At 40.2% G+C, this 24,262-nt stretch overlaps 1 protein-coding gene and 1 long non-coding RNA gene across 2 annotated transcripts; one reads left to right on the top strand and one right to left on the bottom strand.

Annotated features, from left to right (window-relative positions):
• Positions 1–589: 589 nt before the first annotated feature.
• On the bottom strand, positions 590–17,012 carry LOC121639595. The gene is made up of 3 exons (XR_006010220.1): positions 17,003–17,012; positions 15,437–15,441; positions 590–724 (listed from the first exon to the last, which is right to left on the bottom strand). It is a non-coding gene; the product is annotated as an uncharacterized LOC121639595 (long non-coding RNA).
• Positions 6,119–11,480, top strand: LOC121639554 (lymphocyte antigen 75-like). The gene is made up of 5 exons (XM_041984878.1): positions 6,119–6,166; positions 6,255–6,623; positions 6,706–7,065; positions 7,496–7,593; positions 11,168–11,480. The coding sequence occupies exons 1-5, from the start codon at positions 6,139–6,141 to the stop codon at positions 11,258–11,260; spliced, it is 948 nt and encodes a 315-aa protein (XP_041840812.1). The 5' UTR covers positions 6,119–6,138; the 3' UTR covers positions 11,261–11,480.
• Positions 17,013–24,262: the final 7,250 nt, after the last annotated feature.

Raw genomic sequence — 24,262 nt, 5'->3', positions numbered from 1 at the left:
CAAACTTTTTAATGACATAAGACAATAAAGTAAATAAATTAGTTTCAGTGTGCATAATGAAATGATAAAAATAAACATTGGGGAAGGAAAAATGGCAAACTGATGGATGTCAGTGTTCCTGCCTGCTGCTCCTGAATAAAGATTTTTTTTAAAAAAATGACTAATGGCTAAATTAGCTACAGAACGTAAATGTAGAACAGCTGTAACATGAGTTAATATCAATAAGTGTTACCAAATAAATGAATGGGTTTGTGTGAAAAAGTAATGTAAGCGTAAAGAGGGAAGATAAAAGAGTGATAGTGAGAGAGTAGAGGGGCTTTGTCACTAGTGATGGTAAGTTTGACTCTTTTCACTAACCCAGGTCTTTTACTCTCGAACAGTAAAGTGAACGAATCTTGAACGAATCATGTTGTTCATTTTTACAGCAGGTGGCGTTGTAAAAAAGTCTGCGATTTTCAAGCAGTAAATACTGAAGGCAACAAAACTACTGGTAATGCCACAAGCAATTCAAACCATGTGAAAACGTAGGGAAGCAAATACACACCACGATAAAGTGATGTGTGTCCTACATCCTCCCTGCCATTGTTTAACAGCGCAACAGTGACTCGGTAGCTATCACGTAACAAATGAACAAGAGACCAAGCCGAGAGCGAACGTACTGCTGAGCTTGATGCAGCTTGAGCTGTGAACGAACGAAGGAAGACCCGTTCAGAGACCGAATTGTCTGTCACGTGACAGAGAGAAGCACTAGAGAGACCAATCCGAGAGCGAACGTACTGCTCGCCAAACAGCCTGAATGATGAACGAGAACGAGAACGAGACCGAGAACGAGACCGTGCAGCCCGACTTGCTGCTCGCCACACAGCCTGAGCAGCCTGGCTGTCACGTGACAAAAGAACGAGGACCTGAGGACAGACCTGAGCGAGTCCTGAACGAATCATTTCTGTTTCCTGTCCTGACCTATTGACTGAGTTTATGCAGCTGTCTGCCATGTGGCGAGAGGAGGTACCGCATGAAAATGAACGAATCGCTCACTGAGAAGACCCGTTACTCCCGAGTTATATAAAGGATTAGTTCATACTGAACGAATCGTTCGTGACTGACACATCACTAGTTATCACCTACCTGATGATCATTCATACTGCAAACCACATTCTGGTCTTATAAAACTGAACACATATTGTATTGAGAGGCCTTAATAACATCATTAGTTGAAGGAGCCAAATTAGTCTAACGCTATATAAGACAGGAAACGATGTGTGTATGGGTGTGTGTTAAGCCGGAAAGGGAAATCGGTTTTGACCACTTTGCCGGGAACATGCTGTCAATGAGCAGCATGCGATTTGTTTTAGATTTTGCATTGAAAAGAAAAGAAAAGGAAAGGAAAATAAATCGTCTTTTAAATGCAAACGGATAGCGTCTGGACATTTATTTACACCATCTACACCAGGCAGGAGCATGCCAGCCAAAATTCGGGTTCTAAACATTCCAGTGGCTTTAAGCAATGGCTTAGCCCCTTTATTAGTAATGTAGCAGATTCAAAGTTGACTAAGAAATGTTTACAACTCATGACAGTAATAATAATAATAATAATAATACAAATTGTGGAAAATGACATAAGTATCTCCACTAAAAAAAAAACAAAAAAAAACATTTAAATGAACAATTAAAGCTAAAGGAGTAAACAGTGGTTGCTTGGTACATTATGCTTACCATGTTGTGATCTCGCCAACCACACATTATATAGCCAACGAGCGAAAAAATGTGAAGATCATCAATAAAAGAAAGAAAATAATGACATAAAAATGGATATGCTACAGTAACACCTATGCCTACCTCTCAATGTCATGTCAAAAACAGTAGTCTTTTAAAAGGTCTCATGGCTAACAGGGATAATGACAAATGTGACCAGACCATCACAAAGATCAGGGGCCCCCATGAAGACCGTCTCTCGGACTTTGTCTGTAACTACCGCTATCTGTATGATTTTTCCTACCTGTTGCGATAAACACTTTTACATTAACAATTGGCAACAAATTGGAATCATTTTGGGGGTCGATGCTAAATACAATGTGGTCAGTAGCTTGACCTTTTCACTATTTCAAAGTCCAAGTGCTGTGTACTCCACCTGGCGGTGACCTCCAGTATTAAATGTTTTTGCTGGCCGTGCTTCTGACGTTTGGATCAAGTAAATGTAGTGGAACGCTAACGTGTACGCTTACATTCACAGCAAGTATATGGCAGCCCTTACGCCTTTCTGACTGGCAGACAATCATACTGGTCCCTAAACCAAAGTTGGAACCAGCCAGAGAGTTCAGACTGAAAAATGTTGGTTTGGACCCTGAAAAGCCAGTTCCCAACAGACACCACAGAAATACTGGTTCAAACTGTGATGCCATGAATCAATCAATACAATGACCATGAGTACAGTTAAAATAGTTTAATAATGCAGCTCCTTCCTGTTGACAGTCCTGTACAACATGAATAGATGTGTAGTGTAAAGTCTGATAAATATCAGCCAATCACCAATAAACATTTGATCCCATTTGATGATTTAAAATTCATTATATGTGCATATGAATGAAATGAAATGAATGAAATGAAAAATACTTTATTAATCCCAAAGGGAAATTCAACATTGTAGTAGTAGTAATTTTTTTAGTAAAACAATCACATTAATTAATTAAGGGCTTTGTTCTTCAGCCTGATAGCTGCTGGAAGGAAGGATCTTCTGTATCTCTCTGTCTTGCATCGGACTTGAACAAGCCTCCCACTGAACACACTCTGTTGTTTCGTCACGGCGTTGTGTAGAGGGTGTGAAGGATCTTCCATTATCTTCGTCAGCTTGTACAGAATTCTTTTTTTGATGATCAACTCCAGCGGCTCCAGAGTTACTCCAAGCACAGAACCGGCTTTCTTGATCAGTTTGTTAATTCTTTTCAAGTCTCTGGTTCTGATGCCGCTGCCCCAGCAGATTGCTGCAAAGCTGATTGCACTTTCAACAACAGACCTGTAGAACATTTGCAACATTTTGGTGCAGACGTTAAAAGATCTCAGCTTCCTTAAGAAGTAGAGTCTGCTCTGACCTTTCTTGTAAATGTACTCAGTGTTGCTTTTCCACTCAAGTCTGTTGTCCAGCTGAACTCCAAGGTACTTGTATTCCTCCACCACCTCCACCTCCTCTCCCATGATGGAAACACTTCTATGTGTGTTCTTGTTCCTCCTGAAGTCAACAATCATCTCCTTTGTTTTCTTGGTATTCAAGATGAGATGATTGTCACCGCACCATTTCACAAACTGACCGACCAGTTCTCTGTACTCTGCTTCTTGTCCATCACTGATACACCCAACAACTGCTGAGTCATCAGAGTATTTCTGCAGATGACAGAACTCAGAGTTGTACTGGAAGTCTGAGGTGTACAGCGTGAATAGAAATGGTGAAAGTACAGTCCCTTGTGGTGTTCCAGTGCAGCTGACCACCATCTCAGACACACAACCTTTCAGTCTCACAAACTGTGGTCTGTTTGTGAGGTAGTCGTAAATCCAGGTGGTTGTGGAGGGATCCACCTGGAATTTCTGCAGCTTCTCACACAGCAGAGCAGGCTGAATCATATTAAAAGCACTTGAGAAATCAAAGAACATGACCCTCAAAGTGCTGCCTGACTGGTCCAGATGAGAGTGGGCTCTCTGAAGCAGGTACATGATGGCATCTTCAACCCCAAGCCCATTACGGTATGCAAACTGTAATGGGTCCTGAAAGGTGTTCACCTGCTTGCTGAGGTGAGCCAGTAAGAGTCTCTCCAGGACTTTCATGACGTGAGATGTCAGGGCGACTGGTCTGTAGTCTTTTGGTTCAGCTGGTTGTGGTTTTTTAGGCACTGGAACAAGGCAGGATGTTTTCCACAGCACCGGGATTCTTCTCTGGCTCAGGCTGGTGTTGAACAGGTGCTGGAGAATCGGACATAGCTGTTTTGAGCAGGTCTTGAGAACTCTGGGACTGACACCATCTGGACCTGCAGCCTTGTTCTGGTTCAGTTTCACCAGTTGTTGCATGACTTGGTTACAGGAGACAGACAGAGTGGAGGTGGAGGCAGAGGAGGTTTCAGGAAGTCCTGATGTGGAGGGAGATGAGGTTGTGTCCAGGTCCTTGACTGAGCTGCAGGGTGACAGAGTGGAGGTGTGACAGGAAAGCTGTGGGCTCATGGAGGGTGTGTGGCTAGTTGGGGTTGAAGCAGGAGGTGAGCTAAACCTATTGAAGAACATGTTCAGTTCATTCGCTCTGTCCAGACCTCCATCAGTCTGATCCTCTTTTATCCCGAAGCCAGTGATCTTCTTCATTCCTGACCACACATCCCTCACATTGTTTTTCTGAAACTTACTTTCCAACTTCTTCCTGTAGTCCTCCTTGCACTTCTTCATTTGTGTTTTAAGTTGTTTTTGTGTGGACTTCAATAACTCCCTGTCTCCATCCCTAAAAGCTTTCTTTTTGATGTTCAGCAGCTTTTTCAGGTCACTGGTGATCCAGGGTTTGTTATTGGGGAAGCACCTCACTGTTCTTGTTGGAACGGTGCTGTCCACACAGAAGTTAATATAATCTGTCACACACTCAGTCAAGGCATTGATGTCATCTCCATGAGGTTCACATAGGACGTTCCAGTCTGTAGCCTCGAAGCATCCTCTCAGAGCATCTTCAGCTTCATTAGACCAGGTTCTAATAGCCTTTCTAATGACTGGTTGTTGCTGAACGATGGGCTTGTAGGAGGAGGAGAGAAGAACTAGGTTATGGTCTGATCTTCCTAAAGGTGGCAGGGCAAAGGAGCTGTATGCATTTTTAATATTTGCATAAAATAAGTCCAACGTTTTGTTTTCTCTGGTGGAGCAGCTGACAAACTGTTGGAAAGTTGGTAGAGTTGCAGAGAGGGAGATGTTGTTAAAATCTCCAGAGATCGCCACAAATGCGTTTGGATGTTGTGTTTGAAGCCTGGCCACTACAGAGTTAATGACATCACAGGCTGCGTCTGGAGCGGTACCAGGTAATATATATACCGCTACCAGAATAACGCATGTGAACTCTCTGGGTAAATAATACGGGCGGAGACTCACAGCTAGCAGTTCAATGTCTCTTTTGCAGATCTTCTCTTTAACAGTGACATGTTCAGGATGACACCAGCGCTGGTTTACCAGCACCGCAATTCCACCTCCCTTCAGCTTCCCGCTGAGTTGTTTATTGCGGTCTGCACGGACCGTCCTGAAGCCGTGTACAGACGCATTACAGTCTGGGATGTGTTCATGCAGCCATGTCTCGGTGAAGCACATAATACTGCACTCTCTGTATTCTTTAAGAGACCTGGTTAGCACCTGAAGTTCATCAATTTTGTTAACTCGCGATCTCACGTTTCCCATAACAACCGTTGGAAGAAACGGTTTGAATCGCCACCGTTTTTCTCTCTGCCTCGCTCCTGCCCTGCATCCTCTTCTCTTTCTTTTCAACTCCGTTGGGATTTGAAGTGTTGTTTCACTGATAATCTTGAGTTTGGAGAGTTTTATCAGTTGATCCCGATGGTAAACAAGTCTCGTTGCCATGGAGACTCACAATAACAAGTCTTGCAAAAAAGAAAAAATATTCAGAAAAATCTCCCGTATAGCACAGCCTCTGACCAGCGCGAAAAATCTAAAAAAAATCTACCCGAACAGACACAGATTGACAGCTGATGTCTTAAAAAAGACGGCTATATTGCAAAAAATCACAAGTTAAAAACAGAGCTACTACAATTGCTGCTGCCACCTAGCGGCGCATTCTATATCTATGATATATATATCTATATATATCTATATCTATATCTATCTATACAGTATATAATGGCAGGGTTTCACTACTCACTTCTTTAATAATAATAATATTAACAACAACAACAACAACAATAATAATAATAATAATAATAATAATCTCTAAGTGATATTTCCTCTTTTTTATTCGCCACAAGGAAATGTGGTTGTTTACTGTTACGTAAAACAAGGCTGTGCTTTTTTTTTCCACATTAATATTTTTAAACTGAATTTGTTTATATTTGCCTAACAGTGATGGTAAATGTCTACACTGGACAGTAGAGCCCAGAGAGCTGCAACACGATAGACAAGATGCTGCTCCATGTCTTGTATTTCTCAGGTCAGTAGATTATTTCATATTTAAGATATTAAAATTGTTTGTGTCATGCTATATAGTATTTAGTAAAGAATGTGTGTTTATCTCACAGAGTGGTTCATCCTCTGCACCTGCCTCCCCCGTCAGTACCACTATGTGGGTCAGCCTTTGAACTGGACTGAAGCTCAGACCTACTGCAGAAAGACATACACAGACCTGGCCACAGTTACAAACATTGAAGAAGTTATCCAACTCTTATCTTCCACTAACTCATCCGCAGCCTGGATTGGTCTGTATAGTGAAATCGACTGGAAGTGGTCTGATGGGTTTAATGGGAATGGGTCTGAGTACAGGAACTGGTATACTTTAACTCATCAACCTGATTTTGTGTCTGCTGGGCAGTTCTGTGTTTGTATTGGAGATGGTGGAGAATGGTGGGATGATGATTGCTCAGCTACCTACCCGTTTTTCTGTAACAGAGGTAAAGAAAATAAGCACATACAATGTTCCTACTTTGAAACATTAACCTCAACGGTTGAACCCTCTCCACTCTGAAACTGCAGGAACACAAATGGATCCTCAATTTGTTCTGGTAAATGAAAGAAAGACCTGGTCTGACGCTCAGAGGTACTGCAGGGAGAACTTTACAGACCTGGTCACTATAAGGAACAACACAGAGAATCAGAGGGTTCAGAGCTCGGTGCCTAGTGGAGACTGGGCATGGATTGGTCTGTACAGAGATCCAAATTTGTACTGGTCTGACCGGAGCAGCTTCTCCTACAGCAACTGGGATGGTACTACAAATGTAATTGGCTCAATGAAAGTCATATGTGGTGTCACTAACCTATACATTTTAGGAAGATGGAGGTTTTTGTCCTGTGATACAAGAATACCATTCGTCTGCCAAAGCCTTCCTCCAGTGGGTGAGTGGCATACTGACAAACAGTGCTTTTATCAAATGAATTTTAACATGGATGTTAAAAATGCATTTATGGAGATATTTATGTAAGTTAAGAACATGTTATTTTAGTCAAATAATGAGTAAAAGTAAAATATTAAAGACTACTGCGAATTTCAGGTTGCTTTTTTCTCTATTTCTACTCATGTTAGTTATAGGTGATAACATTTTTTAAAGCTCAAGGTATAAAATTTGATTGATCAGTAAAGAGAAAACCAAACTCCAGAAACACAGAAAAATGTTGTAATGAATCTTAGTTGCACACATTATCAGGTCAACACATGTAACTTTGTAATAAAACTCTTGATTTGTGAGCATTTCCTTATCAAAAAGCATGTATCATAAGCTAAATGCCACAGCTAATGTTTTACTCTCTTTCCCACCGTTTGTCCAAGCTGCAGTAAAGAAGCAGGTTGTGAAGCTGAGGCTGAGCCTGAAGGATTCCTCTGTTGATCTGAACAACCAAAGTGTGAAAGCAAACCTCCTGAAAAAGGTAAGTGTCCAAAGTCCATCTGGTTTAATAATTTAAAAGTTTGCATGTGTTTGGCTATGTTGACCAGATCTGCTGGCGTTTAAAAGAATGTAAATAAAAATAATTATAATAAAAAAAAAACTTTACAGATTACATTTTAACAAATGTGTCCTCTTTCTAAATGGTGTCTCAACTGCAAACCATCAGGTCTAGCAATTATAAATAATAAAACAAATTCCTTGTATCAATGTAACTGTAATGTCAGAGAAGGCTTTTACTTGTCTGTTGACTTAAATTAATAAATGACATTTTTAAGCTTTTGTTTCATAAAAAAAAAACTTCTACAACTTCTTAGAAAATGTGTGGTGTTGTAATGCGTATCAAAGTGTTAATATTACAGTACTGCTGTCACCATGGCAAAAGAGGAAGAATATATATATATATATATATATATATATATATATATATATGTATATAAGGGCTGGGCACATTTTTTTTTTTTGCTCACTGGCTTTGATGACAGAAACATGGCGTCCCTGTCTCGCTTCCCTGCTGCAGGGGTGCATCAGGAAAGAGCAGGTTTATTAAAATGAAGAGACGTTTTCTGTCTGGAACTTATGAAAAGAAGAACAAGAACCGACGTTTCTCTTCGTCTGTCAAAACCCATGCAGATGGCAGAACATTACCACCATTTTTGGATAGGAAATTGCTCCCAAAAATGAGAAACTTTTATTTATTTATTTATTTAATTTTTTAATAAATGCGGTTTTAATTTAGGCAAAACAGCAAAGATAAGACATGTTTTCTGACTTTTACTAACGTAAAGCATAAATCGGGTCTTCTTCTTCCTCTGGTTTGTTGAATCTTGGTCATATCGAGATGAAACTTCCAGCTGTGGAATCAGTGAGCTTTCAGTAGAGGAGTCGTTTGTTTGTGTTCATGGGGAGACATCATCTGTGTTTACATATGTTTTTGGACTTTGTGTACCTGGTCTTTTTATTATTGTTGTCTTAACTGTGTTTGTTGGTGATAGAAATGGTTTTGCTGAGCTGGTAGCTGAGATTCTGGACTTTCTGTGGATACCACACATGTTTATATATTACATCTACAGACCTGACACTACACCCAGAAACGAGATGTTAACCCCTTAACTCCCGGTAGTGGAGGCTGCAGGTGCAGAGGTGGTAAGCTAAACAGTCAAGCTAAGAATGAAAGGTTAGAGAAATTATAGGCCAGAAATCTGGATAATGAAGCACTGAAGGAGCATGGATGGAAGTTATTGTGCATATTGTGAATATTTCTCTCTCCTCACCATCTAGAAGCTGTGAGATTCTAATCCTGCTTTCAGTCTGTTCACCTGATGCTGATATTCATCACATATTGTTCCTTCTGTGTTTAGAAGGAAGCAGCTTCACAGCTTTAAATTCATCTTGCTGACTTTTCACCTTTTAGTTAGTAAATCCTGAACATTTCATCCTTCTTTTTCCCTTCAGCCAGCTAAATAAAACTCGTTAAGAGCTGCAAATGTTATGAAACTTTTCAAAAAGGCAACTTCATATATATTTCATTAATGAAGAGCCACCATTGTTATTTTTGAAGAACCACATTTTAATTTCCATTTTTAGATCTTAAAATAAAGAAAAACATAAAACCTTTATATAAAAAAAAGAGGACAGACAGACTTTCTTCTAAGGGATGTAGATATTTGTGGAAAATTATGTAAAGTAAAAAAAAAAAGTCTGATTGCATTGGTTTTCTTTATATACTGTAGGCCGTCTTTTAAAGGAAAGAGACATTTTGTGCATAACAATGTGATTAATGGCAACATATCATGCGATTGATCACGATGAAAAATTTCAGTCATTGCCCAGCACTAATATATGACATATTTAATATATAATCTATATTTTATATTTGTGTGTATATATATATATACATATATATATATATATATATATATATATATATATATATATATATATATATATATATATATATATATGTATATATATATTTGTCTATATATAGTATATGACAGAAGTGAGCACACCCCTTGCATTTTTGCAAATATTTCATTATATCGTTTCATAGAACAACATTATAGAAATGAAACTTTGATATACAGGACACCAAACTATAAAAACTAAACTTTGATATTCTGAAGACGTGTCATTTTGCTCCCACGGACATAAATGGTGACAGCTTGCAGCTTGTTCTCGACACATCAGACGTGGTGTGGTTAACACAGAAACGGCATGAAGCTGTGTTTTTGCCATATACTGTATATAAAAGATGGGAGGAGCCTCCATGACATTACTCGTAGGTTTCTGAAGAGCAAAAGTGATGTTCATTGGGAGGTTCCCACCATCGCCATCTTGGCAACGTCACGCGTGTCATCATTCCCGGAAAATACAAAAATGGGCAAAGTGGCGGAGCTGAGAGGGGGACTGTGACCGTGGGGGTGGATGACTGATGTCAATCAAACTCTGAGCCTCCTGTAGCTAAGAGCTAACTCTAAGGTGAGCTAACCGGCTAACGAAGATAGGTTGGCTAAAGCTAAGGTGCACTGTTAGTTGGCTAAAAACCGCGTTTGTGCTACACTCTCCCTTCTTACTGCGGATTTTGGACACATGCCAATCAAAAAGGACATGCCCCAAATTATGCTGAATTTCAAGATTAAATAACATCCAAATGGATGAGTTGGAAAAAAATTCATCCCCTCACAGTTGTCATGAAGGCAAACTTGACCTATTAATCCTAAAATGGTTTTTGTACCAGACTTTAAACCTGTTTATTTCTGCTGTGAAGCCGACCTTTCTAACATGGGAGTCTATGGGGATTTGGTCTGTGTTGGAGCCAGCCCCTAGCAGATGAGGGGTGAACTGCAATTTTTTGCACTTCCACATAGGCTTCACATTTCACCACCGGAGGTTGCCACTTGCTTTTTGCTGATGCGGGGTTGAACGGATAACTTTAACAGTTGATCGAGGTGGTTAAAAAAAAAAAAAAAAAAAAAAGAAAGAAAATTAAGACATAATACTTTGTATATGAAGACACAAACACCACTGTACGCACCACCCCGCCCTGCCACGTACAAAGTATCACCGAGTCAATTGTTCATTGCACATAAAAAAAAGAAACCTTACCCACCCATTAATCCTGTGGAATTGACCAGATATAAATAAATTATGCTGTTGTTCTTGTGGGCTCGAGAATGAAAACAAAGTTCTTGCTTCTTGTGAAGAGCGTAACAAGCTTTAGTGTGGGTTGTTTTACTTTAAGTCACATGCAAAATGTGTCTGCTCTTCTCTTTTTAACAGGTGTTAAAATTGTGTAACATTAATTTAATGAGAGTTCATTGAAGCTAACCATACAGTCTTCCCAGGGTTAGATCAGATTCTTTCAGAGATGTTGACCTTTAAGTAGGTGATGATAATTGTACCTCAGAGCATCTCTGATATAGTTACCTGGGGATGTGACACATGTAATGGGGAGCAGTGGAGTCCCAGTGATACATTTTCCCTCCTCCACAGGTAAATCCAACCATACAAACGTAGTTAAATCTTATATCACATATGTGCTTCTCTTCTCTTAGCTTCAGGAGAAACTGGAGGCGAGTGGAATGACTGGAGTCACTTTAAAGTGGAAAGAACAGCCGGATGGGAACGTTTTCCACAAGGAGCGATAAAACTCCAAGGAGAAGAATAGAAAGAAGAATGAACTCTGACAGAGTTGGACCCAGTTTTTTTTTATTTGTGCTTATCTGGAGAAGTTTATGTCATCTACTAAAACTCACAGCTCCACATTATTCTGTAATTCATACTCAATCATAACATAAATAAATCCTGCACACCCTCAAGTAAGTTTATTTTTTTAAAGATACTTTATTTATCCTCTGAGGGAAATGATCATTTTATGGTGTTTTTTTTTTATTGGAAACAGTTCATATTTTAAATTTATATTTATTTCTATATTTTATCTCATTCTTTTTAGTAGTACAGATAATTTTATTCTGATATAATTTTACAATATTTCTCATTACTTCAATTATGAATAAAACAAACCTTAAAATAGATCTTCCTGGCAGTGATTTATTACAGAATACAGACTGACCTTTTCTAATTTAGACACAATTAATATTGAGATACTCTTCCCTGAGCCGCCACCTTACCATGGTGGAGGAGTTTGCGTGTCCTAGTGATCCTAGTGGCTATGTTGTCAGGGGCTTTATGCCCCTGGTACCCCATGGTTACCCATGACAAACAGGTATAGATATAGTTGGACCCACCTCAATGCACGGCTTGGGCTCTGGAACCACTATCCTTGAGATGGGCTGGACCCTCTTCCATTCTAAAGTTGCTCCCGGTGAGAGGCGCCAAGAGAGAGGCGGAGCTGTCAATCAATCAATCAATCAATCAATCAATCAATCAATCAATCAATCAATCAATCAATAAATCAATCAGTCTTTATTTATAAAACAATGCCCCCCCCCCCACACACACACACACACACACAACCCCCTCCCTCCCCGCATCCACATACACATACACACACATATACATGCACATATTAAAAGACTAATGTGAGGTTGAGCACAGATGAGCCAGGTAAGGAAACACTATCACAGGGAGCCATCTGCACCGGGAGCCGCCCACAGGCCACGACCGCCAGGACACCGACCCAGGGCACACGGCCAAGAGAGAGGCAGAGGAGCCACCCAACCAGACCGAAAGAACCCGCAGGACAGAGGACAGCAGCCACAGCCGATGAAAGCCCCCGGTGCAGAGAGCCCCCTCCGAGGAAACACTGGAGAAATAACTTAAAAATAATATAAATAGAATAAAAGCATAGAATAAATAAAAATGGGTTAACATAGAAAGATAAATAGGCTAAGGGAATAGAATAAATAATAATAAAATGAATAAATATTAAGTAAAAGCTAAATTAAAAAGGTAGGTCTTGAGCCTGCTCTTAAAAATATTAACATTCTCTGCAGCCCTGAGCTCCTCTGGCAGGCTGTTCCACAGATGATGACCATACCACTGGAAAGCCGCCTCTCCGTGAGTATGTGTCCTGACTTTAGGTACAGTCAGGAGGCCGGTACCGGAAGACCTCAGGGGCCGCGAGGGTTCATAAGGTAAAAGCTAATCTGAAAGATAAGGAGGCCCAAGACCATCAATACATTTAAAAACCAGTAAGAGAACCTTAAAATTGATCCTGAAACACACAGGGAGCCAATGCAGTGATTCTAAAATCAACTAATTACCCCCTGGTGGTCAGTTGGCTCAGATGGTGGGGGAGAATGCCGATCAGGCCTGGCAGACCCAAGTGTGTTGTGAGGGTCTGCTGGGAACGTATGGCGGAGTCCCCTGTCAGAAAGAGTTTCAACTTCCATCTCCGGCAGAGCATCAACCATGTCCCAGGTGAGGAGGGGGACATTGAGTTCGAGTGGGCTGTGTTCCGTGCCTCAATTGTTGAGGCGGGCAGCTGCAGCTGTGGCCGCAAAGTTGTCGGTGGTAACCCCCAAACTTGTTGGTGGACAGTTCCCCTTGTGATGGGAACTGCCCCCCTCTTCAGAAAGGGTGACCGGAGGGTGGGCTACTATAGGGGATCACACTCCTCAGCCTCCCTGGTAAAGTCTATTCAGGGGTGCTGAATAGTCGAACCTCGAATTGGGGAGGAGCAGTGTGGTTTTCGTCCCGGTTGTGGAACAGTGGACCAACTCTACACTCTCTTCAGGGTCTTGGAGGGGTATGGGAGTTCGCTTAACCAGTCTACAGGTGCTTTGTGGACTGGGAGAAGAGTTCAACAGTGTCCCCCGGGGATTCCTGTGGGGGATACTCCAGGAGTATGGAGTGGCGGACCCCCTTATACGAGCTGTCCGGTCCCCATACGACCGGTGTCAGAGCTTGGTCCGCATCACTGGCAGTAAATCAGAATAGTGTCTGGTGAGGGTTGGACTCTGCCAAGGCTGCCATTTGTCACCGATTCTGTTCATAACTTTTATGGATAGATTTTCTTAGGTGCAGCCAAGGTGTTGAGGGGATGCGGTTTGGAGGCCTCAGGATTGGGTCTCTGCGGTCTGGGTCTTTGCGGATGATGTGGTTCTTATGGCTTCATCGGGCCGTGATCTTCAGCTCTAACTGGAGCGATTTGCAGCCGAGTGTGAAGCAGCTGGGATGAGAATCAGCACCTACACATCCGAGACCATGGTCCTCAGCTGGAAAAGGGTGGAGTGCCTTCTCCAGGTTCGGCAATGAGGTCCTGCCCCAAGTGGAGGAGTTCACATATCTTGTCGTTACGTCTAGAAAAACGACAGCAGACAACACAGCCAATAGATAGGAGATCAGACAGAGATAAGTCTCCTATAACACCCCAAAAAATCGCTGGATTTGTCGCTACTCCTGCTTTAACAAAGAGTAAAATATAGTGACAGTCACTAAGTTGGCTGCATTAGGGTGCAATGGGGGCAGGTCTACTTGCTCAGATTCACCATCGGAAGTGGCAGAAGTGTGCTGTCTTTAGGAACATGTGAATTAGTTTGTTTTTTTGTTCAAAGCCAAAATCAGCATTCTTTATATTGTACGCCCACACTCTGCTTTGCTCTCCAAACATTTCCTTGTTCACTCTATCAGCTGAGCACCTCAGAGCGACACTTTGCCGTGTTAAACGTCATCGGCCTGGAACCGTGTGATCATGCAATATCACAATATTACATTTTCTACTAGTGTCAAAAACTATACCGGTATCACTGTGAACAATATGATATTGCCCACCTCTATTTGTAGTGCTCACTTGAGAAATGTTTTCATTATGTAGATGCTGCAAAGGACTCAGAAACTCACGTATCAAACATGATACCTTTGGTTTTATCATGTTGAGGAAGATGAAAAAACACAACCAGATGTACAAGTTATGGGAGTGATTTATTTCAGGATGCAGGTCCAGTGTATTATGCTTCCTGAAGAGGACACAATTGTTTTTAATAGCCAAAATCAAGAGTTCAAACAAACCAGCAGAAAGAGATAAAAACAACAAAACAAAACCAAAAACAAAGGAAAGCAGCGTGGTACAAGTCACACGGTCAGTGTCATCATCTGTGAAACTCCTTAACCTTAACATCAGAATATCACAATCCCCCAAAAATTCCTCTGTTGAAGGGTGTGTTGACACAATGACGACACAGCACTACAAAACTAAGAACAAGTTGAGCATGAGCACAATATGTACAAAAGTTGAATAAAGTTGTAAACCAGAATGAATGAATGCAATCCAACCAAAGAATGGTCCTGATGGTCTCTAAGGCCTTTCATCCAGAGACCAGTTTTGCAGAACTGTTCGGCTGCCGTCTGGTACTTGGCAACGGCAACTTTTTTTTTTTTTTTTTTTTTTTTACATCATTAGTGCAATCAAACAAACAAAAAGACTTCAGCAAAAGGCAACAGAAACACTAACCAGTGTTTACACATACTGGCAAAAACCTGACATGTGTATCAAAAATATCCATATATATATATAGTCATTGCTGTATACAGTAGCTGTGAGTGTCTCTGTAGGACAATGAAATTATTTCCAGTTAACATGAAGACTGTGATAAATGAGACCGAAACAGGAAAAAAGATACATGTGAAACAGTGAAGATTAAACTGGTGAAACTCGTGTATCACTCCAGAAAGAAGAAGAAAAAAAACAAAAACAATACCACTGTTTTGGTAGCCATGTAAAACACTCACACACGTCAACAGGAAATATGTACAAAGTTGAATTAACTGCTCATATTTACACATTTACATACAAAGCAAACTTTTAAAGGAGACACGATTCCACTGCGGGCTTTTGCCTAATATAGGCTGATACAGAAAACATGGGCTACGCCTTCTCTCCATGACGACAGCCTTCGCCTCCTGAGGACAGAGTCCACTCTCACCCAGAAACTGTGAGGAGGAGGAGGAGGAGCAGAAAGGGAAGTTGTGTTTTTAGACGTAACCGTACATGGCGACTGGTGGTGTCACTGGGCAGATTGACGATCTGCTGCTTCAGGCACCATGGGACAGATGGAGGTGGCACTGATTTAAACATTTTACACCAATCTACTGAAAATGGGTCATTAAAACAAAACAAAACAAACAAAAAAAATCAAGGATGGATTGGGATTATGGAGAAAATGAACAAAGATGTGTGTACATACAGTGTCTTAGAAGCGGAGAATGGAAATTTAAGAAAGTGCAACACCACCCTTGTGTTTGCATGCATATTCTCATCATATGCATATTCACGAGGGTTTTTCTTATATTGTACATTCCATTAAGATTATTATTGCCTTTAAAGAGAGAGAGGTTGAGCGATCATTTAGGGAAGAAAAGGAAAAAAACAATAAAACAAAAAATAAAAACTCACTTGTCTTTAGTTTACTTCTCTATCTTAGTGCAGTCCACGTTTAGTGCTCAGAAACACGTCTTTGGCTGCAGCTAGCTTGAGTAGCCGCTGGTTTAGACGGTTCAGCTCTCCCTGGCTGATTCTAGGAGTGTTAAGTGGCAGAATGTTTGTGCACATAATGTTATTTTTCTTACAGACACAGATAAGCCATCAAGACACCAATTAACATCAGTGTTGGTGGTGTGGTGGGAAGAGAGAGAGAGAGAGAGAGAGAGTAAGGACCTTGCCGTGATGTTAAGTACAACTCACACAAAGTTGAGGGGTTGAGGAGGCCATGGAGTGGAGGTGAAGTGTCCAAGGGAGAAGAGAGGGTGGGGACAGAAAAAAAAAAAAAAAAGAGGAGGAAGAAGGCAGAGTCCCTGTGCTCATTAGCTGGCTCGGCTAGGCTGGGCTAGCTCATCAGTGTTGCCATGGCAGCCATCAGCTGGTCAGGTAACTGTGTAGTTCTCTGGAGTTGATGCTCAGGACCACACCTGAGTGGTTGCCTTCAGACAGGTGAAGATTAGAAACAGACAAGCAAATGAGAAATGAGCTGAAGATAATCCTGACATGCCGATGTTCGCTCATGCTAAAGCTGTCCTGTGAAGTTTTCTCATCAAAATGGCTCAAATAAAAACAAAACTCTGACTTTGCAGACTCATGAATGGATAGCCAATTAATAACTGATGTATAATGTTCACAAAAGGTCAGTAAAATGACCTAATGAGCAAATCCAAACAACTAAAACCAACGCAGTGGGTGGAACAAACATCTTCTGGCAGGTTTATGATGGTAAAATGCATAAAATGAAAAATAAAGTCAGGTGAGTTTGGATTTGCTCTTCTGATAAAAGTTTCAAGAAAGAATTGTATTAAAACATGCACAAAGCACCTTAGCTTAATTTTCATTCAAAATTAAACAAAAAAAAGAGCAAGTTTACTAAAACTGTTGGTCACACTGAGATGTAGTGGCAGGTTAAAGAGCTCCTCCATTCTTGAATCAAACCCAATCAGACATAAACTTTGACTTCAAACCATTCTTAGTTCTGTGATTATGACAGAAGTGTGTGTGGTTGTATTCAGAATAGGGGTACAAGTCATAAGTTTGGTCACAATATAATATTATATTGATTCAAAGGACAACATTTTTATGATAGTTGAAATCACAAATTCTGTCATGATATAATTTGGATTTGACTGGATTTAGGAACCAGCTGTTGCGATGAGAAGATTCCACGTTTGGATAATTTCATTTTCATCTAATTAGAATAGAAAATTGGGTTGTTAGACCATAGCAAGTGTACACAATTCCACCTGTTCTTTCTAACATGTCTCACAAATGTTTACTGTACTGATGTTTGATTTGATTATTTAAATTAGGATTCAACTATTTATTTAATACTATTTATTTATTTACTAAGTCATGTTTACATGTTCCATTACAAATGCTCACAAGACAAATGTGAAATAATGAGATAAAGTAAAAACGCTTGGGCCTCCTTTTAGATGCTGCTTGTATACTTGTTTATCTTACCTATCACACCCCATTTCACATCTACTCTTGTGAGTGTTGCCATGACATCACCACAAAGCTTTGGTCTGTTTATAGATGAGTTGCTCAGAATAAAAACACCTACTAAGTCGTTTAAGCAGTTCTGGATACTCTGTGTGTTGAGTAGTTTTGAGCACTTCTGGTATAGATGAACCAGAACTTGTGTCCATAGATAGGGATGACATAGATAGATAGATAGATAGATAGATACTTTATTGATCCCGAGGGAAATTCAATGGCTGACAGGTAGTCATTCACACTGATGAATATCTTAAAAATCACCATTTCATTTGTCAGGGAGATGTGAGCCCCCTCACACACTTGTCTTATGTGATGTAACAGAATGTTCAGCGGATTTTTTCTTTTTATAATAATAATAATAATAATAATAATAATACATTTTATTTATAAAGGCGCCTTTCTCACACTCAAGGTCACCGTACAATAAAAACACAACAATGAATAAATCCAAATAAAATACAAGAAAAACATAAAACAGTGATTGCAACAATGTACATATTATAATGAGTAAGCCAGTTTAAACAGATGTGTTTTCAATTTGGATTTGAACAGATGAATAGAATCAGAGTTGCGGAGGTCAGGGGGGAGTGAGTTCCACAGATGAGGAGCAGAGCAGCTGAAAGCTCTACTCCCCATGGTGACAAGGCGAGCGGGGGTGAAGATGAGGTGAATTGCAGAGGATGATCTGAGGGAACGGACCGGTTTGACAACACGAAGGAGATCAGAAAAATATGGAGGGGCGAGGTTGTGTATGGCCTTAAAGGTTAACAGCAAAATTTTATAGTGAATGCGATGGGTGATGGGGAGCCAGTGGAGCTGCTGTAAGATGGGGGTGATATGATGGATGGATGGGGTTCTAGTGATGATTCTGGCTGCTGCATTCTGTACCAGCTGAAGTTTATGAATTGATTTCTGGGGAAGACCAAACAGAAGGGAGTTGCAGTAATCCAAGCGTGATGTGACCAGGCTGTGTACAAGTATGGCGGTGGTGTGAGGGGTGAGAGAGGGGCGTAGGCGGTTGATATTGCGGAGATGGAAGTATGCGGACCGTGTTATGTTATTAATGTGTGATGTGAAAGAAAGAGTGCTGTCGAGGATGACACCCAGACTCTTTACCTGAGGGGAGGGAGAGATGGAAGAGTCATCAATGGGAATGCAGAAACTATCAGATTTAGAGAGGGTGGATTTGGTGCCAACTAGTAACATTTCGGTTTTACTACTGTTTAATTTGAGAAAGTTTGAAGTGAACCAGGACTTAATGTCATGAAGACAATCTGTGAGTGAGGTAGGTGGGAGAGTGGAGTTTGGCTTTGTGGAGAGATAGAGCTGGGTGTCATCCGCATAACAATGGAAATGTATGTGGTGTTTTCTAAAAATATAACCGAGGGGGAGGAGGTAGATGATGAACAACAGGGGCCCCAGGACTGAGCCCTGGGGCACACCTGTGGTGACTGGGAGTGACTGGGAATGGGATGATTTCAGCTGTACGAACTGAGTGCGGCCAGAAAGGTATGATTTGAACCAGTTAAGAGGGGTGTGGGTAATGCCAATAGAGGAGAGTCTAGTCAGAAGGATGGAGTGGGAAATAGTATCGAAGGCCGCACTCAGATCGAGAAGGATAAGAATGGATAATAAACCAGAGTCAGCTGCTAGAAGGAGATCATTGGTGACTTTTAGTAATGCTGTTTCAGTGCTGTGGAGTGGACGGAAACCAGATTGAAATTCTTCATATAGATTGTTAATGGATAGATGGGCTCGGAGTTGTGAGGAAACTATTTTTTCCAGTAGTTTTGAAATAAACGGCAGATTGGAGATGGGACGAAAGTTATTAAGGTTGTTAGGGTCCAAGCCGGGTTTTTTAAGTATTGGGGTGATGGCAGCAGTTTTTAACAATGGGGGGACCAGACCAGTGGTGAGGGAGGAGTGTATGATGCAAGTAATGAGCGGCGCCAGTGAGGAAGCAGATGCTTTTACTAGGAAGGTTGGGATGGGGTCTAGTCGACAGGTGGATGATTTTGATTTCCTTATTAATTCAGTGATGGCAGTGATAGGGGGGAGAGTAAATGCAGAAAGAGAGATGGAAGGAGGCAGAAGGGGAGGTAATGGAGAAGGATTATAAGAAACATTTGGAGCGAGATGTTGATGAATATTCTGGATTTTGGATGTGAAGAATGAGATTAGACTGTTACAGAAAGCAGATGAGGCCATGTGAGGTGGAAGGGAGTCAGGAGGTTGTGTAATATTGTTCAAGAGAGAAAATAGAGCCTTTGTGTTACCTTCATTAGAATTAATTAAACTAGAATAATAGGTGGATTTGGCAAGTTTGCAGCAGTCCCTATAGTAAGTGATGTGGTTTTGATACATTTCCTGGTGGATAGTTAAACCAGTTTTCCTGTAGAGTCGCTCCAGTTGACGTCCTTTGGTTTTGAGTTTTCTGAGAGCAGGGGTAAACCAGGGTGAAGAGCAGTTGAACGTGACTGATCTAGTTTTTAGAGGGGCCAAGTTATTGAGCAGATTCTGAAGACTGTTATTGTAATGTGAGACAAGATCATCAGGGCTAGAGAAACTGTCAGGGTGGGGTAGAGCGTTAATGGCAGTAGAGAGAGTGTCCAAGTTAATGTCCTTAATGTTACGGAAGGATATGTCACGTGAGCGCTTGTTTTTTGCAAGAACCAGACTGACAGAAAAAGAAATGATCATATGGTCAGAGAAGGGGAGCACATCAGTTTTGCAACCAGTGGGAATTAAACCTGAACAGCAAACTAAGTCAAGAATATGACCTTTTGAATGAGTTGGAGCAGTAATAAACTGCTGGAGACCAAAACTGTTAAGACAAGACATAAAATCCCTGGTGAGAATATTATTTACATTGTCCATATGGATGTTAAAATCTCCAAGAATTATTATGTTGGGCGATCGTGAGGAGAGATCAGCCAGAAATGCAGAGAAGTCATTTAAAAAGTCCTTATTGGGCTTGGGTGGACGGTAAACTGTAGCGATGAAGGTTGGAACAGGACCAGGCAGCAGTAGGACCATTGATTCAAACGAGGGAGCGGAAGGGGCAGAGACCTGTGAGACTCTCCACTTCTCACGGGCAAACAGCGCGAGACCACCTCCACGGCCGGAGTCACGTGGTTTGCAATAGTAAACAAACCCAGGCGGGTTAGCTCCATTTAGGCAAGTGTAGTCATTTGGCTGCTGCCAAGTTTCAGTCAAACATAAAAAATCCAACTCACGGTCGACGAGAAGATCATGGACGAGATGTTCCTTGTCAGTTAGTGAGCGGATATTCAGAAGACTGAAGTTTACGGTGGTGTCAGAGTTGGTAGCCGACCTAGCTAGGTGGGCTAGCACACTGTGATCAGCAGTTTTTAAAAAATAGATTGTAAACAATTTGTGAGAAATTGTCGCTTTTATTGTTTGTCTTGTGAGCATTTCTCTGTGCATCCATGTATTCAGATTAAAAGTCTGATCAGAATAAAAATGCTTCATGTAAACATACCAACCAGAAAATGACGAATTTTGGACATAGGAAGTTTGTGCCCGACAGCAACAATATGCAAACATGACTACTGGAACTATGCATCAGTGTTGATCAATGCATTGTTAGACCCCTTACTGAGAATATATGAATCCATAACCAAAAAGAAGTGATAGCAGTCTCTTTTACCTCTCCACTACATCCCTGAGCGTTTCATGGCCATCATTAGCAACATAACTGTATCATATGTTTTGTCACTGTCATTTAATAATGCATGTATTTTAAACTTAGTGCCAGCTGTGAAGCTCTTTATTAGCTATTAAGGCACATTGATTGTTGATGTTTCATGTTTTGACGTATTTGAACAGGTTTAACTCTGGTGATGACCATAAAACACCCTGTGACCAGAGCTGGAGCTCAGACATCTTTACCAGTGATATAATAAAAAAGAAAAGAGTAAGGTCCTCCAGTACCTTGGTGTGTGTTAGCTGCTGGTGTTAGTGGCTTGGGTTTTAGTAGCAGTGGTTAGTGGTAGTCCTTATAAAGGATCGGAAGGCGGGGCTACCTCCTGCGTTACCTAGAGTCTGCGAGTCCAGGTCGTCGTCGATGAACTCCTCGCCTTGGATGATGTGCTGCGTGTCTTCGCTGTGATTTACGGGGCTGGTCATCTCCTGCTCCTTCTCATTGTGCATCTGGGCGTAGACGTTGCGGCTTCCAGAAAGCTTTCTGAAAAACAGTGGGGGATAGGCATCCTCAGTCCTAAGCCAAGGACTGTGGGATTTGTTGTTTTCATGAGATGGGGCTGTGGTTTGGAACTGCATGTTTTAATTCAAGTGACTTTTCAGTGAGTATTTGTGTTTGGGACTCAGGGGGTGCTGTTGGTGAGATGCTGGTGTAAATAAAAGAAAGCATGCAGTTAAACACAGTATCATACACAGGCAATAAACACGGGATTTTCATGCAAACTAAAAGGGTTAGGGCATAACACACAATACACAATAACAATTAGTTAATCTTTTGATTAAGAGGTAATATGGAGTTAACTAGCAAGTTGGAATGCTGGTAAATTTTGATTCATGACTAGTCAAAATTCAAAAGAAAAAATCACATGTCAACAAAATGTTGTCTAAAGAGATTGAATAAAAGGATAGTTGTTTTGTCTTTGAACCTTAATTAAATATCAGATTGATGTCAATAAATTTAGTACACATATTCAGAATCCACAAATCTGTATTCAAAATTTGTAAGAAGAAAAGAAAAAACAAACTCTTTATGCTTTACAAAGGGCATACATGGATTTTTATTATATATATAAATATATATATATATATATATATATATATATATATATATATATATATATATATATATATAATATTCTTTTTAAATAAATGCTTTAAACAAAGAGTGGTAATAATTACTGAGTAGCTCGTTCTGAAAGAGCAGTTTCCCCTTGACCATCACCTGATGCACACTCAGGATGGGGAACTCAAGATGATCTATTGGTTTCCTCAGCCAGACAACTTTTTATGAACTGGCATTATGTGGACACACACATTGGACTAATTTGATTTTTTATTAGTTTGATTCAGTTCAATTAAACTTGATTTTAAATAATCTGAAAGTACAATTCAGTACAGTTACAATAGTCCAGTTCAGTGTACCTTGGATGTGAACTGGAACCATATGAAAACACTAAAATAATCTCAAATGCATTTATGTTCCCCACAGGATAAATATGATACTTTGAGGAATACTTTCAAGTCCAACTTTAATGTATCCAGCACTGAAACAAAACATTATTTTCAGTGCTAATCAAAGCACGCTAGCATGCTAACACACCAAACCTTGATATCAAACACATTTAATCCTGTTTCATAACAGTTAGCATTTAAACATTATAATTGTGTGCGTAATAGCACGCTAATATTAGCAAAAGCTCCTTGAGTGCAGCCTTAAAGTTGTTAACATCACTAACTTCAGCTGGCAAGCTTCACAGTTAAAAGAGTAAAAAAAATAATTTGCATGTTTCACTGATAAAGGTATATTGCTATCCACATTACCAACTCTTGTTTATAAGGTTTTAACACACTGCATAACTATTTAAAATCATGGAAGTAAGCATGCAAAACTTGCAATTGTGTACATATTAGCATGCTACTGTTAGCAAAAGTCCAGTGCTGCCTTACAACTGATAATGCAGCTGAAGACTAATTTTAGCTGATAGGTTCACAGTAAAATTAGTAGAAAATAATACAAGCAACTAGCAACTAACAACTAACATTTCTGATAATGCTAAATGAGTGAGCTGTTGACTACATTGCCTACTCTTACCTATTATGTTTTGCACACTGTAGAACTAATTTAACTTATAAAAGTCAATATGCAAGCATTGCCAGTGTGCAAATGTTAGCATGCTAATGTTGATCATGCTAATTTTGGCTGTGAAGATATTTTTTTAGAATATGAAGGGTACAAATGAAATAAAACTACTACATACGCCTCCAGTTTAAAATGATTTAATTTACACTAATCATCGAAGGGAAACTATGACGTAATTGTGGTTGTAAAGATGGTCTAGTGCCTTAGGTTTTTCATTAACAATAAGAAGCCTGCTGTATCATCATATTTTAGTAATAGGATACAAAATTGTTTATGTAGAGTCTAAGAACTGAATCATACCCTAGTAAAACATAAAAGAATGGCATCATCATGCCAGTGATGGATGCCAGTGTAATCTATGTGGGCTGACATACATACAGTATTTCTTTAACAAGTTATAGCTCACCTTTTGAACTTGTAAAGGATGAAGGAGCCGGTGGCAATTATGCTGATTAGGAAAATGACAGCGAGAGCCCAAACACCCGGACCTCCAGCTGCTCCATGGTAGCCTGCAGTGGTAGCAGAAAACACAATATCAGTGTATCAGTGAAGAGTGCATCTTATTTAGAATTTCAGAATAAGAGATAAAATTTAAAAGCAGAAATATAAGGATAGAAGTTACAAAGATAAGAACTAAAGATGCCAAAAACAATTGAAACTAAAGTTTTTCTAGAATCATCTCTCCACAGAGAAGCAACACCATTCTGAACACAGTGAAGAGTAATCAGGTAAAAAAAGTAGAGTGTGGCATGGACAGGAGAAGATTTTGATTTGTTGGGAAACCAGGAAAAGGAAGGACGCAGGGATTAAATTTGACAGTAAAGTGATGAAGTTTAATGC

Source organism: Melanotaenia boesemani, chromosome 5, assembly GCF_017639745.1.
Source record: "Melanotaenia boesemani isolate fMelBoe1 chromosome 5, fMelBoe1.pri, whole genome shotgun sequence".
Lineage (NCBI taxonomy): Eukaryota > Metazoa > Chordata > Actinopteri > Atheriniformes > Melanotaeniidae > Melanotaenia > Melanotaenia boesemani.
This window is presented reverse-complemented; position numbering and strand designations above follow the sequence as displayed.

What these genes read in the sequence shown, in the direction of transcription:
- LOC121639554 (XM_041984878.1), top strand. Translation starts at nt 6,139, where the DNA reads ATGCTGCTCCATGTCTTGTATTTCTCAG. An exon ending in CCATGTCTTGTATTTCTCAG is followed by an intron (nt 6,167 to 6,254) that starts GTCAGTAGATTA and finishes TTTATCTCACAG; the next exon opens with AGTGGTTCATCCTCTGCACC. An exon ending in AAGCAAACCTCCTGAAAAAG is followed by an intron (nt 7,594 to 11,167) that starts GTAAGTGTCCAA and finishes CTCTTCTCTTAG; the next exon opens with CTTCAGGAGAAACTGGAGGC.